Source organism: Schistocerca gregaria, chromosome 2, assembly GCF_023897955.1.
Source record: "Schistocerca gregaria isolate iqSchGreg1 chromosome 2, iqSchGreg1.2, whole genome shotgun sequence".
Lineage (NCBI taxonomy): Eukaryota > Metazoa > Arthropoda > Insecta > Orthoptera > Acrididae > Schistocerca > Schistocerca gregaria.
In genome coordinates, this window is record NC_064921.1 from 822,516,710 (window position 1) to 822,534,047 (window position 17,338).

Genomic DNA, 17,338 nt, shown 5'->3' on the forward strand with positions numbered 1-17,338 from the left:
GACACACATTATTGCTCTCAGGTTCTCAGAAGCCACTGCATGGGCCTCATGGGAGGATGTGCTGAAATTGAATGACTCCGAAGATTTTTAATTCGAAAACTCCTAAAACTTTTTAAATAAAACAAACTTTATTAAAATCTACTTCATTATTTTTCATGTCTATAGACTTATTTCTCAACGCAGTCACCTTGGTGACGAAGACATTCCCCCAACTAGAGGCCATTTTGTTGATCAGTCATTGTAGAATATTTGACTTTCTGAGGGAACCAAAACCTTACCTCTAATTACACTGCTTCATCGCAATTAAAGCGAAGTCTTCTAAGCTGTTCTTTAAGCTTTGGAAAGAGATTGTGCTCTGTCACTAACAATGAGGTTGTTGTTATTGTGGCCTTCGGTTCGAAGACTGGTTTGGTGCAGCTATCCATACTATTCTATACTGTGCAAGTCTCAACATACCCAAATAAATACTGCAGGCTACAAGGTTTCTTATCTACTTACTGTTCTCATCTCTTGGTCTCATTCGACGATTTTAACTCCCTTCATTACGAGCACGAACAGCCTAGTGTCGGACATTAGTGATGACGATACAATCATCGCCATACACTACTTTCATTCTTCTATGGATTTCAATTGGATGCACGTTGTCTGCGGTTAGACACTCCATTACAACACATTGTTTCTTACGCACCAACATAGTCGCGGTACATACCGCTATTTTACACGCTACAATTCGAAACCAACTTACGTCAGTCGACTGAGAAAAAAATGGCTCTGTGCACTATGGGACTCAACATCTATGATCATCCGTCCCTTTAGAACTTAGAACTACTTAAACCTAACTAACCTAAGGACATCACACAACACCCAACCATCACGAGACAGAGAAAATCCCTGACCCCGGCAGGAATCAAACCCGTGAATCTGGGCGTGGGAAGCGAGAACGCTACCGCACGACTACGAGATGCGGGCGATTGGGAAATAAGCCAGACCTTAGTAACTCTACCAGTATAGAGAACAGAACTAAAAATTCGGAGGCATTACTTTTCTACAAGCCCTCACATCTGTTGAACAGTGACTTACTTGGCGCATCAGCGCTCACAAGTTAGAAATTTTACTTTGTTACCCCTACGTTGTATGGAGGTACACGACACGATCTATGGACTTTCAAATTTCCTTGTAAGCACATCTGGTGCACGATTTTGCTTTAAATACCAGTTGAGGCGGACACAAGGCACAGGAAAATGTGTTTATGGAATCTGCTGAAATAAAGTTTTAAATTTATCGCAAACTCTTTGCATTGGCCACAAAATTGGTTCTAACTTACTTGTTTGTACAGTTCGAGGGAACTGAGTTCATTTGAATTATCAATTGAACAAGAACCGGCTGATGCAACAGCCTAGACAACATAGAGCCATAGACAGTAGTGTGATTGCATTCCAGTTAAGCCATATTCCAAGGGATAGTGCAGTATAATTTATTGTTATCAGTCTGGCCTGTAATACCGCATCTTCTGGTTCTTATCGTACATGAAACTCGGAAAGACTGAGTGCTCGGATGCCTCTCTTTGCGCTATGATTAGCCCTGTTCATTAACCACGGGTCACCAGAAGACTCCTTTTGATGATCGGAGCAAAAGGTCGAAACGTCGAGTACTCGACAACGTTCAACAACTCTGAGAATCTTAAAGTCAATCGTAATGGGTACGACAGTCCTCAGAATTATAAAAGAAAATTCTTCGTGGCTAGTAACTTTGGTTTCGTTTGAGGAAAAGACAGAATGCAGTGGTGGTCAACAAGGTCCCTCCTACCCACATGTGGGCGTTTCAGCTTTCGTGGTGGGCAGTAGCCGGTAGGGATTTTGAAAATACTTTTATTAGGATTGCTGTATGGTGTGTCAGGTGGCAGTTGACGCTAAATAAGGAAACGTTGGAGATGATCCACATGAGTTCCAAAAGAAATCCGTTGGAATTCGATTACTCGATAAATAGTACAATTCTCAAGGCTGTCAATTCAACTAAGTACCTGGGTGTTAAAATTACGAACAACTTCAGTTGGAAGGACCACGCAGATAATATTGTTGGGAAGGCGAGCCAAAGGTTGCGTTTCATTGGCAGGACACTTAGAAGATGCAACAAGTCCACTAAAGAGACAGCTTACACTACACTCGTTGTCCTCTGTTAGAATATTGCTGCGCGGTGTGGGATCCTTACCAGGTGGGATTGACGGAGGACATCGAAAGAGTGCAAAAAAGGGCAGCTCGTTTTGTATTATCACGATATAGGGGAGAGAGTGTGGCAGATATGATACACGAGTTGGGATGGAAGTCATTACAGCAAAGACGTTTTTCGTCGCGGCGAGACCTTTTTACGAAATTTCAGTCACCAACTTTCTCTTCCGAATGCGAAAATATTTTGTTGGGCCCAACCTACATAGGTAGGAATGATCATCAAAATAAAATAAGAGAAATCAGAGCTCGAACAGAAAGGTTTAGGTGTTCGTTTTTCCCGCTCGCTGTTCGGGAGTGGAATAGTAGAGAGATAGTATTATTCTGGTTCGATGAACCCTCTGCCAAGCACTTAAATGTGAATTGCAGAGTACTCATGTAGATGTAGATGTAGATGTAGATGTAAAGAAAAATTTTGAAAATAAGGGACTGACTATTGTATGTTTTAACTTGATGTAGTTCGGCTTTATAAATTTTGTAAAGCAAACTTATCCCTACTTCATAAATCCTATATACCGTGTAATCGGTGGACGGTTAGAAAATTTTGCAATTAACACAGAAACAAAAGGGGGTGGCAGGCTAAACAAGTTGACTTCTCTGAGGTAGGGCATTTTTAGAATTATTAATCATAATTTCCCAAGTATTTCTAAGATTTAGGAGAATATCGTGTAGACCTAGGGGTTACCTGCATGTACCGCGCCCAACGCGAGTCTTTCGCCATTTCTTCAAACGCTGTGTAAAACACCATGTTAACTATAATGCTGAAGACAGCCTCTCCTCCAGGCACCAACAGCTTGTGAATGTTCTGGACAGCGCGCCTGTGAAAATATTAATGTATTAGGTGGCGTTGCCCCAGTGGAAGACACATAAGATTTTCAGAATTTTTGTAAGACTCAAATGAACGAATTACAGGAAAAGTATTTTGTGGTGAAAGTGTACAACAACAATACTAAAAACCCACACAAAATAAGGTGTTTTTAATCACACATTACACAAACTAAGTTAAATTTACAGGCTTGAACTTGCTGTTCAGAACGCCGAACACATTATGAGAAAGATAGCATTGTAAATGTGAGCACAGAAATGAAATTACGGTAAATTCAGTGTCGTTATAGGTCTTCAATGTAATCATTCTTTGCTCTCTGTTGATATCTTGTGCTATTTGAAAACCAGCAGACTGAGCACACCTTGGTGATAATTCAGAATTCCACTTCATTAATTCCATAAAAAAATTACTGGCTACAGCTTTTTTGTTCCTGTGGCTTCAAATGTTGCATTAAATTATAGACTGATTTTAAAATCACTACTTTTTAGGGGCAAAGAACAGTTTTCCTAAAAATTTAAGATGTCTATCCTCCAACCGATTAATGAAAGAGTATTTAAATTTATCTTACGAATATACCATTGTTGTACATAGCCCGGTATTAAAGCGACATGTTCTTCTAACGGACTCTTAAGGACAGGGAAGAACCGTTCTCCTGAATTTTGCAGCTAATGCGCTATCGACGGCATTTTCTTTTTTCTTTTTTTTCTTTTTTTTTTCTTTTTTTTACTATCACTGCATCCCATTGGGATTTCTTTGAATTTCTGATTCTGGCACGATGAAAGGGATACGTTTTCACGTCGAACAACTTTCCTAATATTACTTCATAACGACCATGTTGTCTTCATTTTCTTCTGCTATATCACATAGCTCGAATAGATGCCGATACTGTGGACGGCTGGGAGAGGTGGGAAAAAGCCACAACGGGATATGCCGTTTTATTTTTAATGAAAACAGCAGCTTCTCCCTTTACCCATCTGTAGTGTCCTTTCCTTCTTTTTCCGTTGAGTTGAAAGGGTGAATGAGATTTTTTTCATGTCTCGTAGAGACCAGAGGGATTTATTTCCTTCAAAGTACTTTTACAGCTTCTAAATCTACACTACTCTCCTCGTAGTCTCTCGTACCAAGATGCCTTGCAGAACAACCTGTAGCGAATCATGAACTTTCGTGGTTTTTTCTGCATATCGAGAAGAAACATATTCAGTAAACAGTACGCCTTTGCAGCTATTATTTTTCTTCCAGTTGATTTGTCGAACATGTGCCATGTCCTCTCCTGTTATAAAAAAAATGTCGTTTGTAACGGGAGACCAGAGGCGTGCTCCATCATTTAAAATTTGTCTTCATCTAAAAAGAAAAAGAAAACATTTTATAATGAGCGGACGATAAAAGTTTTAAAAAAGAGGGTGGATTGGCAATAAACTATCGTCACTTCTAAAACGTCACGGCAGTACGCAAGTTACTATGTGGAAAGTATAAGGTGGCAGTGTCTTTCCGGTGTGAGTTAGGGCAGTTCGGTGAAGGGAAAAGCAAAACACCAGCCGAGAAGGGAAACGAACGCTCTAATTTTTTTTAGAATACCATATTCGGGTGCAGTACGCGAAAAAAATGCAGTCATACGAGATGTAAAACATTACTTCAGCGTGTTTTACATTTTAGGATATAAGCAGTAAACACAGGCAAAAAGCTCTGGTAAACAAATATAATGAAGCGGCTGGATACTGTGTTACATGCAATGATTGCCGTAAGAAATATATAGGACAAACCGGTAGGTCATTTCAAGTAATATCTCAGGAACACCTTATCTTAAATAACCCACGAGTCAAATTAACAGCGCACTTAGCGAAGAGTGACACAGCATCACAATCCCTTCGGAAAATTTAAAAATATTCCATAATAAAGAAAAAGGCCACATTTTGAATATGTTAGAGAGAGTAAACGTAAACGCACAATTCACGTTGAGTAACCAAATGGAATTAAAGCACCATATCATTCTGTCTAATTTTGATTGTTTCTATGATTTGGTTTTAGAACGTAATAAAATTCTGTATTATTCTCCTGTGTAAAGGTATCGACCCAGCGCTCCTAGTCATGAGTACATGACGTCACACCGCCCACATCGAGGCCCACGACAAAGGCAGTCCTCAGCGCGTACGCCACGAAGGTAGGCCTGAACTCGCTCGCTCGCCCATATAAGCAGACAAAATGCGTTCCTAGACCTGTTAACTCGTAGCAGGGTGTGTGCACAGTAACGAGAATTACATCTTCTACTGGAGTTTGCTATTATATAGTCCTACTGATTAACAGTACTACAACAAAATGTAATTTAAGACTAATACACGATATAAATGTGTATCGCATTTAGTCTCTTCTGCTTAACAGTCCTCATTTCATACAAGAAGTGGTTCCTTATGCAACTGATAATCATTTTGGCAGAATTTTAATTTTATTGTACCCCAGTACAGCCGTAGTGGACTTCATGTCATTGTAGGACTAATAACAGTAACATTCCATAACAGCGGGTTCCAGTAAAAGATGCAATTCTCGTTTGTACGTACACATTTAGTTACGAGTTAACAGATGTAGAAACGTGGTTATGGTCTGCTGAGTTGAGCGACCGAGCGAGCGCAGGCCTACATTCGTGACGTACGCGCCGCGGCCTGTCTTTCCTGTGGGCCTCGGTCCACATGGATAGCTTCCGTTCCGCCAGCCAGGTAGTCTCTCCTTGTCGGTCATGCATGGCGCTTTTGCTTTGTCCTACGCTGAGCTGCCCTTCTATCATACTGGTAAGACACTGCCACCTCACACTTTCCACATAGTAATCTGCGTAATGTCGCGAGTAATCATGTTAGTAGTGAAAATTTTTTAACGCCAAACCGGCCCTTTTATATAAACTTTTAGCGTCCACTCACTATAAAATGTTTTCTTTCGTCTTTTCTGATGCAGGCAAATATGAAGAAATGGAGCACGCCATAGTATGGCGATATTCACTAACAAGTAAATACTGACTAGGAGCGAAGGGTATGCCTGCCATCTTTTTAAGTTGTGACTATCTTTTAGACATTCCTTTATTAATTTTAATATCCACAAAGTATGGTGACACAGTACGTTGCTTTACACCGCGTATGTTGCAACTGACTATGCGGCTTTAGGTAGCGAAATCAATTGTATTTCAGTGAAAAACAATTTAACTAACTGTTAGCGGACTTCTTCCTAACGGTATGCCTTTCAGAATCTGTGGTTGGATTGAATATAAAATAGTTTATTTCTATTTTAAACAGTGATCTATACATTTTGACTTCCCCTAGTAGTAGCATGGTGCTCTGTGACATCGTTTTAACACATAATACACTCAAAAATGGCTCAAATGGCTTTAAGCACTATCGGACTTAACATCTGAGGTCATCAGTCCCCTAGACTTACAACTACTTAAACCTAACTAACTTAAGGACATCACACACATCCATGCCCGAGGCAGGATTCGAACCTGCGACCGTAGCAGCAGCGCGGTTCCGGACTGAAACGCCTAGAACCACTCGCCACAGCGGCCGGCTAATACATTCTTTTGCCAGTCTGGCAACAAGCCTTACACAATCTACTTTTATCAGTCACATAAGATATAAATATCGATATACTAAAACTATTATTGGAGAAAATGTATGACTGGTAGTTATGGCATTTCTTACTCGTGTAAGTACGACAAAAACAGTCCATAGTTGGAGTATTCAAGTTTAACCCCTCTTGAACTACAGTCACAGAAGTAAGTGGGGCCAGCTGTTGCACAGTAGTTGATAATGCGACAAACTGATTACACACCTGTTGTCGGGCACCCAATGCAGCAGCAACAAACAGAACACCTTGCCGAAGGGCGCGTACTGCCACACGGCGGAGTTCTCCAGGTCGGGCTGAACCACGTCCAGCTGCTCGTACGTGATGGTGCCTGGCAGTGCGTTGTGCTGCCTGCAGAACTCCAGCATCTCTGGGCTGAGGTCGCAGGCTACCAGCTTCGTACCCGGTGGCAGCCGCGGGGCTAAAACCTGCCAGTACAGAAATATACTTTCTGATTTGCTCTTCTAACAATGTAAAGTTAATCAGTCCTTAAGCTTCTCTGAAGAGGCAAAGTATTCCACAGGTATTGCAGATCATTGATACAAGCGTGCTGTGCAATTTCAGACATGTCGATTATTGAGAAAAGAGGAGGGTGATGACAGAGGCCACAGTTGTCGAATGGAGAGCACGGTGCGGATTACAAAGCGTCCAGTCCGTGTGTCGTGGTCTGGTACATGGGGGCTATAGCCGCGTTGTCCGGGGAACATAGCTCACCTGGCCAGCTAAAGCCTGGGAGTTGTATAGGGCGGTCGGGAACGGCCTGAAAAGCTTGTAAGGATGTTGCAGGGTAGGTTGCACTGGGAAATAATTATTAATCGTTTGTGATTTTGTTATTATTGAAGTTAGCTAGAAAAGTAGTTGAACGCGTGGATTCAAGCAGCGTACCGGAGAAGCTTTTTTCTAAATGTGTTTTCCTTCGTTTCCTCGGACAAGACAAACGTAGCTTCTGCTCAGCTGGCTTAAATTTATAACTTACGAAAAAGGAACATATTACCTGGTGATGAGCATTTGAAGAAGTGGTAACTCACTGACTAACAGATGTCTGTGCATCACCGCACTTTAACCCGTACAAATGCTTGAATTGCTAATTAAATCGGACTTGCCGCAACGTATGAATTTAGTTCTCAGCAATTACTTCTCTGCATCCCCCTACAAGGCTTTCAGACTGTTTAGGACCACCCTGTAGAACCTGCTATAACTGACAGGTAGTTCAGGCAACGCATTATCAGCCGGTGTCTTTTTGAGAACCCACCGGCATCTTGGAAACTACATCTGTTGTGGCCGGCTCCTGTATACACAGGTTGTGCTTGTCGGATCCACGCCCCCAGCAAGCGTTTAACGCTTGTGTGAGGAACATCGGCTGCGTTTGAGCTTTATTGGAGCTGGATAGTTTCCAGATTTGTATGTTATTCTGTCAGAACACTTCTCATAAACTGGCGAAAACACTAGCTACGTACATTTCGTTTCTTTTTAGGGTTCCTTACTTCAGTCGGTAAAAATTGAACCCTTGCTGGATTACTTTATTGTCCGTTTGTCTGTCTGTCTGTCCAAATGTCAAAAACCATTTTTCTCAGGAATGAGTAAACATATCAAGTCCGAACAGGCCTTGAAAGCCCCAACGATACCGACCGGCCACTGTGTCATCGTCAGCCCACAGGCGTCACTGGATGTGGATATGGAGGGGCACTTGATCAGCACACCGCTCTCCCGGCCGTAAGGCAGTTTCTGAGACCGGAGCCGTTACTTCTCAACCAAGTAGCTCCTCACTTTGCCTCACAAGGGCTGAGTGCACCAGGCTTGCCAACAGCGCTCGGCAGACGGGATTGACACCCATCCAAGTGCTAGCCCAGCCCGCCAGGGCTTAACTTTGGTGATCTCACCGGAACCGGCGTTACCACTGCGCCAAGGATGTTGGCTTCGCTTCTCAAACTATGGCATAATTTTTTTAACATCTTGCATAAATAATCCTCGCTCAATCGTAAGCACCATGTTTTTTTCTTGCTTTCGAAAAGGATATACCGATCTGTTACTTATTACACAAAATTCGAGACAGAAAGTAACAGTACTATGAAAAAGATAGTTGATACTCACTATAATGCGGAGGTACCGAGTCGAATACAGACACAAAAAAATACTGTCAGAAAATGAGCTTTCGGATAACAGGGCCTTCATCGAAAATGGTTGGAGATTATGATCATGTATGTGTGAGTTGCGGTTGCGAGTGTGTGTGTGTGTGTGTGTGTGTGTGTGTGTGTGTGTGTGTGTGTGTGGATGTGTGTGTGAGTGTGTGTGTGTGTGTGTGTGTGTGTGTGTGTGTGTGTGTGTGTGTGTGTGTGTGTGTGTGTGTGGATGTGTGTGTGTGTGTGTGTGGGTGTGTGTGTGTACGTTATCTATTTTCGACGAAGGCCTTGTTAGCCAAAAGCTCACTCCCTGACAGTCTTTTTGTTGTGGCTGTCGGCGGCTCACCATCTCCGCCATATGGTGAGTAGCAACTATCCTTTCTTGTTAATTATTATAGGTGCCTGAAATTTGGTGCACCTTTTGTGTACCAGGTCGTACTGTAAATCAGGAGATTAAGAAGGAATATGCTAGTAGAATAGAAATCCCACGGCATGTCTCAAATCTATTGTCGTACATAGTATGTTATATATAGCTTTCTTTATTAAAATTCATGAATGGGTGTGATAAATGTAAAGCCCTTGTTGCCAGTGGTTATGAGTTCCCTGTGAGTGGAATAGACACTGACATTATCTCATTTACTCAATCTGCGCAGGCGGGATCAGGGATTGTCTCTGCCTCGTGATGACTGGATGTTGTGTGCTGTCCTTAGGTTAGTTAGGTTTAAGTAGTTCTACGTTCTGGGGGACTGTTGACCATAGATGTTAAGTCCCATAGTGCTCAGAGCCAATCTGCGCAGCTGCGCGTTAAAGCTACCATTTACTCGTAATCTGGCACATCAAATTGTTGTTGAAGTAGCTGTAATAGCGGCAGTGCACCACAGCCCACGGATAAGCAATTACACCCCGATTCTAATATGTTCGTGGGTAGTATCGCCACCATATTGCATTGTAATAAGGATTATGCACACCACAAGTCGCTGCATCAAGAACTGCATGGGGCCGATTTCCATAACCGGGTAGTGGTTTGTAAATGGACACGTCAACAAATGTAATCGACCTGTCAAGAAATTATTTTCCCGTGAGTCTACATTCGCAAACTGTTGTTGCGTTATCGGGATTATATGTATTACTGGAGTGAAGACAATCGCTACTGGTTACCGCAAGTTGACTACAGCGTCCTTGGTGTGGCGTCGTAGGAAACTAACTCATTAGTCCAAATCTTATCGACAGCACGTAGAAGGGGCACAAACAGTAATTAATGGTAAAACTGAAAGATACTGCCCAGGTCGTTCGACAACGTATGTGGTTTCTGCATGGCTGTTGCCCAGTGCATTACGCAACTGAAGCACCGGAGCTATTAAACTGTGTTTACACTGGTCGGTGGATAGGGAGAAGTGGCCCAGTTAATTGTTCTGCTAGGTCGCCAGATTTGATGTCACCAGATTTCTTCCTGTGGTTATATTTAAAAGATATTTAAAAGTGCATCAGCGAGTGCCAACAAGCCGTGAAGACATGGTCGACAGCATCAGAAACGGCGATGCTGCTATAGCCGCATCTATGCTTCTGTCCTGTGTACGGTCATTTGAAAAGTGGATCACTAAGTGCATTGAAGTTGGCGATACTACGTTTGAACACATACTCGAAATGGAAAAGGAGAGTAGAGTTCGTCGCGAGCCATTATCCCAATGCCGCGTCAATTACTCCCCTGTTCGATATGTCGGAGGACTACAACGTTGCGAATGGGGTTCACAATTACAAGTTACGAAATACTGGCCTGGCCTAACTTCATAGCTTGGAGGTGCGGTCCCAAATTCCATTCAAGGGCCACTGAGTATCATGTCATAAATTACGATGAGGTACCCATTTCCGTTCCTCTGATTACAGCGTCATCTGTGGCGAAAGGAAGGAAATGCTTCAGACAAAAGTATATAGATTTGGCCGTAGAATCGTAATCTGAAACAAAAAACGGGCGTTCCCATTGAAGATTTCAAAGTTGCCCATACCAGCCACGCACGGGGTTGGGTGGCGGGTTGAGTTTGATATCACTGAACGTCCCCCTCCGAGCAAGCAAATTGGAATTTGAACTTTTTTGGTCCGAAATGTAGTTTACTTCAGTGTCTTCTTTGAAAATGAACACTCTGTATACCTCCTTTTCTCGGTGGTCCTAGGTATGCAGGAGCGACGACACTTTACAAAACACAAGAGAATTGCTTAGTCGTCTATTTCTCTGATAGAGTAGTAACGTGAAGAAAGTGAAGAACCCACCTTCCTGGCGACGTCACCGGGCCCGCAGCCAATGTCGAGCACCGGCAGTGGCTGCCTCGGCCACGTGAAGGCCGACCACAGCTCGTCAACCTGTTTGGCGGCCAGCAGCGTGAGGGGAGCACACCCGAGGTTGTACAAGTCCGGCTTATCCATGCTGGTTAGAAGTCTATCCCCCTCACAGACAGGAACAAGATGCTGATGCCTGGAAGAAAGATGTTTTTAGCGAAATCTCCGTCCACATCAAATACAGTTTAATGGGAAAGTGGCCGTTAACCTTTCGTCATTAGAGACGGAATATTAGCCAGTTTCTCTAAGAGGTCCTTAAACCAAGGCCGAAGGAAACAGACAACTGCTTCCCAGTTACTTACGCGTCAATGAAACTTATCGTAAAAAATATACCCCATTTTTCATACCAGCTGTTCGCGCTATGAGAACAGTTTTTAAGTATCTTTACAAAAGTTTAAGGTCACCTACTCCGGTCCAGAAAGGTGTCCATTATTCAGAAGCACACATTAACCATATATTTCCAGCAGTCATAACGACTTAATAGTAAAGTTTAGTTTAAGAGGTTCCTAAGAGGTTTATTGGTGACCCAATGCTTCTGTTCCATTCCTGAATTTCTTACTAGAACCTTTTGATGGAGACTTTGTATATATTAATAACAACAAATAACACGAGTTTTTCGTAAAATAAGACTTCTGTACATCTTCAGACCCGTAATGTGATCAGTATAAGTAAGTGTTGTGTACCGATTTTGTCTTTGGTGGTGCGTGGTTAGAACAGCCTGAAAATTATAATATACACCTCAGTGTACTGTACGAGTACGTTTACATGTTTCGTGGCAAATTGGTTACTAATTGCATACAGATTATAATACGAGTTGCTCTTTTCCTTTTTCTGTGTGTCTCAACGGCACTGCGTTCATAATCACTTGGGAAATGTCCCTAGTGGATGAAACCGGTTCTACATGTATGTTTTCACTTGGTTACAACATGCGGACACCAAAAACAATCATGTTAAAATGTATACCTTAACTGCACATAATTTAACTTCCAATAGTCTTTCCCTGTGTTTTTGTATTATTTTTTATAACCTTTAATCATGCGACTGTGCACGCCGTTGTGCTCTCTAGTAGATGCGCACTTGCCTCTATGTAAATAGTAGCATCATAGACCGCACAGTAATTTTTATGACACTGTACATGTTTGCACTACATATGACGAGTTACTCACTGTAACGAAATAATGATGCTATGATCAGTCATTTTCTTTTCCTTTTATAAGGCAAATATTGTAAGTAGGTAGAAGTATTTGCGAACAATATTTTTTCTGTCTATTTTAAATATGAAAACCATGAGTAAGCAATCGAGACAGGGCACCTTTTTATAAACGTGCGATCAAGACAAATTTTATATTAAAAATCAACATAAATTACTCCACAAACTTTGATCGTGTCAGGTCTCATAGAAATGTAGTTAACGTTCTCTCGAGGGTTGTACTCTAAATGTCACCAAGCGTTTGAGCATTCGTTATCTGGTGGTCGTGGAGGGGGAGACCCTGCATCAGTGTCAGTTCTAAGTGGCATGTAAGCTGCTCCTACATAGACTAGTATAATTTGTGGTCGCTCCTTGTGACTGCCAGAAGAAATCTTTTGGTTGTTTCTTTAATGCAAATTAAAAATCACTCGACGGATTAAATGAATAAAGCAAATCACACCAACGTGTACTGGGACCCACCATTTACGAGGGTGGGTCAAATGAAAGTTTTACACATTTTTTAAATATTATTTATCATGCAGAAGTGATAAAAATCTCTATTACTTTTCAACATAATCTTCCCAACGCTCAATGCAAGTCCTCCAGCGCTTACGAAGTGCATAAATTACTTTAGAAAAAAATTCTTTTGGTAGTCCGCGCAACCACTCATGCACCGCGTGGCGTACCTCTTCATCAGAACGTCCCATTGCGTCTTTGAGTGGTCCAACCGTATGGAAATCACTTGCGGTCATGTCTGGTGAGTATGGTGGATAAGGAAGACACTCAAAATGCAAGTCTGTGATTGTTGCAACTGTTTTACAGGCAGTATGGGGCCTTGCATTGTCATGTTGAAAAAGGACACCTGCTGACAGCAATGCACATCGCTTTGATTTGATTGCAGGCCGCAGATGATTTTTTTAGGAGATCTATGTACGATGCACTGGTGACAGTGGTCCCTCTAGGCATGTAATGCCCCAAAATGACGCCTTTTCGTCCCAAAAGAGAGTCAGCTTAATCTTCCTTGCTGATGGTTCTGTTCGAAACTTCTTGGGTTTTTGTGATGAGGAATGGCGTCATTCCTTGCACGCTCTCTCACGCTCTCTTCGCTTCCGGTTGGTGGAAGTGAACCTAGATTTCGTCCGCGGTAACGATTCTTGCAAGGAAGCCATCACCTTCTCGTTCAAAGCACAGAGGAAGTTCTTCAGAAGCATCAACACGTCGTCCTCTCGTTACAGGAGTCAGCTGCTGTGGCACCGATCTTGCAGACACTTTGTGAAACTGGAGCACATCATGCACAATGTGGTGTGCTGACCCATGACTAATCTGTAATCATGCTGCAGTGTCATTCAGTGTCATTCTGCGGTTTTCCATCACTATGGCTTCAACTGATGCAATGTTCTGTGGAGTCACAACTCGTTGTGCATGACCTGGACGAGGAGCATCTTCCACAGAAGTCACACCATTTGCGAACTTCCTACTCCATTCGTAGACTTGCTACTGTGACAAACATGCACCACCGTACTGAACCTTCATTCGTCGATGAATTTCAATAGGTTTTACACCTTCACTACGCAAAAACCGAATAATAGAACGCTGTTCTTTCCTGGTGCAAGTCACAAGTGGGGCGACCATCTTTATAATGATACTGCGACGGTATGTCTACATCTGCATCATGCTGCCACCTACAGGCCATTCTGCACGCTGTTTTTAGCACACTTACCAACTTACAGGATAACGACTCGAAATTTCAATTTGTTGTTACAAATTTAAGGTTTTCATTTGACTCACCCTCGTACTTTGGGAAATATTTTACAACTACAATGGCGCGTTAGCATTATATCCAATAAGCTCCACGTTTACATCGGCCCCTCACTTTTTTCATGTTGCTGGAGAAAATGAGACGGCGTCAGAAATAAAATCGCTCACATGGGATTCTAATTGATAGTGGAGGATACTTGACACGAATATATAAAGATCAAAACGCTACATAAAAGCACTAAACCTAACGGAAGGGGTTTTATCGCAACTTGGGGAGTTCTGATGCGCCACAATAGCTTTACGAGAACTCTATATCATTAGGCTGGTGATAGAGATGCAAGCGATTACAAATTTATGTAGCCAAGACGAACCCATTTCTGCTAATACTATTGAACTTTGTCAATCAAACTGTTCTGGGTTGTTGGCCGCATTGTCAATACATAAAGTGACCGATGTTTCGGCCAGTATTGTAGACGGCATTCCTCAGGGCTTTGTACTTGGCTACACTGCCTAATGAGAGAGAGACTTTAGATAGCTGACAGCGCGCAAAGCGACTTACACTTGCGAGAGGGGCACTGCGGTGGTCGTACACACACTGAGCGCGGGCACGCCGCTGCCAGCACCTGACAACGAGTAGGCAGTGCTACGTCACAACTACCGCCCGTTTCTGATTCGTCTGTTTCCACCAATGGCAAGAAGTGATCTAAACACCAGTGAGATACGTCTTTACCCACCAATGACAAGGACCCACCAATAACGAACGCCTAACACCCCTTCTACCGTCAAGCGCCCCATCAAATTACGTAAAGCAGCTTCCTCCGCTGCTATACAAGATCTAAAGTCTCTCACATTCAACAGTCTAGCTTAATACAAAGCCCTGAGGAAGATCTTTTGCAGTAGTGACTGAAACGTCGGACAGGTTTATGTATTGACAGTGCTGTCGACAGCGCTAAAGAATGTTATTGAGAGTGACAGTGACTGCATCAGCCTACGCTTACACTATGAAACTCTTTTTTAATTTTTTTTTGTTAAAATGTCCATATTCTACTGCATGGTACTGGCACATATAGTGAGTCCAAACTGTCAGCTCAGCTCATAGGGTGCTTCATAACAGTTAAAGTCTGTAGACGGACTCGAGAGTCCCTATACAGAGTACTCATCACTGTCACATTAAGGGTGATGAACCTCATAATCAATCAAAGTTAAATTTCAAATTAACCGCATCTTTCGAGTGTCGTTCATTCACGACAATAAAAAGTTCTGTCTGTTCGTTAAACCACTAATAAATCCATATTCCGACGGTTGCGACTCATGAAAAGCTGCAAAGTTCTAACCAGCAATTACTATTGAATAACAGTGCAAGTTCTCATAACCGGAGGGAGGAAAGTAAAACCCGTTAAATATTATCGGAGACTGAACTAGGTCACTGAAAAATTTACAAGCGCTGACAGCACACACATGTAAGACAGAGTGTCGGCCGGACATGTGCTGCTGAGTGACACGCGAACCGACGTGGATCCTGCCAAGTTCGTGGTCCTAAACTGAAAGTTCCACTGCATTTTTTTTTCTTTTGATCACGCAAAGGTTAGAGCCCGTCCACGCCCACAATGACGTGGTGACCATCTCATAAAATCTACTGTCACCTTCATATTTGTTAGTTACTAATCGAAGACTTCATGGAATGTGGGGCTGTGATGTTATCCGTGAATCTGGGCACGTTTAAAGTCGCATCGAGGAGATAGTTGGTGGACGAAAACCGTGCGAACGGCGTCAGCGGTTTCTAGGCCGGGGGGGGGGGGGGGGGGGGGCGGGGGGGTAGAAATGTGCCAAGGCAAGCGCCAAGGGAAGAGATAGTGGACGAAAAGCTAACGAAGGGCAGCGGTTTCAAGGGCAGAGGTGAAAATGTGTCAAGGAAAGCGCCAAGGAAAACTATTTTTGCGATTGCTTGGTCGGGTAGTAAAAGCAGTAGCGAATTGCTTGATATCAGTGACAGAGAATGCGAAGATAGGGTGGTTGTTAGTTTTGGGCCTCGTGCAATGTCCGGTACTGTTGCCATAGCTTAGGTCGACATAAAGAGTGTTCGAGGAAGGGTGCCACAGGGCTGGGCACCTGCGAGGTATCCTGGGCCAGTTGCAGTGTCTGTGCCTGTGACAGGCCAAGACTTTCATGCAGGTGATCGATTGGTCGTAAATCGATGACGGTGTAAAGGCTTTGGTTGGGTTTTGTTTGCTTTTATTGTGCAGTTCGGCTGCCCCGTGTTGCCGCTTGGTTTGCTAGTCTGCACCTGGTGTTGTTGTTGTTGTTGTCTTCAGTCCTGAGACTGGTTTGATGCAGCTCTCCATGCTACTCTATCCTGTGCAAGCTGCTTCATCTCCCAGTACCTACTGCAAACTACATCCTTTTGAATCTGCTTAGTGTACTCATCTCGCGGTCTCCCTCTACGATTTTTACCCTCCACGCTGCCCTCCAACGCTAAATTTGTGATCCCTTGATGCCTCAAAACATGTCCTATCAACCGATCCCTTCTTCTAGTCAAGTTGTGCCACAAATTTCTCTTCTCCCCAATCGTATTCAATACCTCCTCATTAGTTACGTGATCTATCCACCTTATCTTCAGTATTCTTCTGTAGCACCACATTTCGAAGGCTTCTATTCTCCTCTTGTCCAAACTAGTAATCGTCCATGTTTCACTTCCATACATGGCTACACTCCAAACAAATACTTTCAGAAACGACTTCCTGATACATAAATCTATATCCGATGTTAACAAATTTCTCTTCTTCAGAAACGCTTTCCTTGCCATTGCCAGTCTACATTTTATATCCTCTCTACTTCGACCATCATCAGTTATTTTACTTCCTAAATAGCAAAACTCCTTTACTACTTTAAGTGTCTCATTTCCTAATCTAATTCCCTCAGCATCACCCGATTTAATTTGACTACATTCCATTATCCTCGTTTCTGCACCTGGTAGTGGCAGTAAATTTTGCTGTGCTGCAGGGATTCACCAGTGTTTGTCATTTTTTTGTGTTAGTGTTATCCATAGACAGTTAAATGTCCATAAGTAGTAGTGTTCCACTGCAGCCTCTGTTCGGCCTCATATAGCCGCGAGCTGTACTTTCCGTAATGACCAGTCGTTGCTGATCGAACACATAATGCTGTCAAACTAGCTGTAAAATGCGTTCATATCATTCCGCATTTGCATTGACTTAAGCGCAATTAGCAGAACACGCCCTAACCAAGAGAAAGAGCCCCATACGATCACAACACTTCCTCCAAACTTTAATAT

General features: G+C 42.8%; 2 protein-coding genes across 2 annotated transcripts in view; both read right to left on the minus strand.

The window, feature by feature from the left end:
- Window positions 1-14,670, minus strand: part of LOC126335159 (juvenile hormone acid O-methyltransferase-like) — a 46,463-nt gene extending 31,793 nt beyond the window's left edge. The window contains exons 1-4 of the mRNA XM_049998133.1: window positions 14,609-14,670; window positions 11,037-11,238; window positions 6,859-7,079; window positions 2,908-3,040 (exon numbers count right to left, since the gene is read on the minus strand). Of these exons, the coding sequence (XP_049854090.1) occupies window positions 2,908-3,040; window positions 6,859-7,079; window positions 11,037-11,189 (507 nt within the window). The 5' untranslated portion in view covers window positions 11,190-11,238; window positions 14,609-14,670. The remainder of the gene's footprint in view (window positions 1-2,907; window positions 3,041-6,858; window positions 7,080-11,036; window positions 11,239-14,608) is intronic.
- Window positions 1-17,338, minus strand: part of LOC126335162 (juvenile hormone acid O-methyltransferase-like) — a 230,888-nt gene that overhangs the window by 30,714 nt on the left and 182,836 nt on the right. The gene's annotated exons all lie outside the window — the stretch shown is intronic.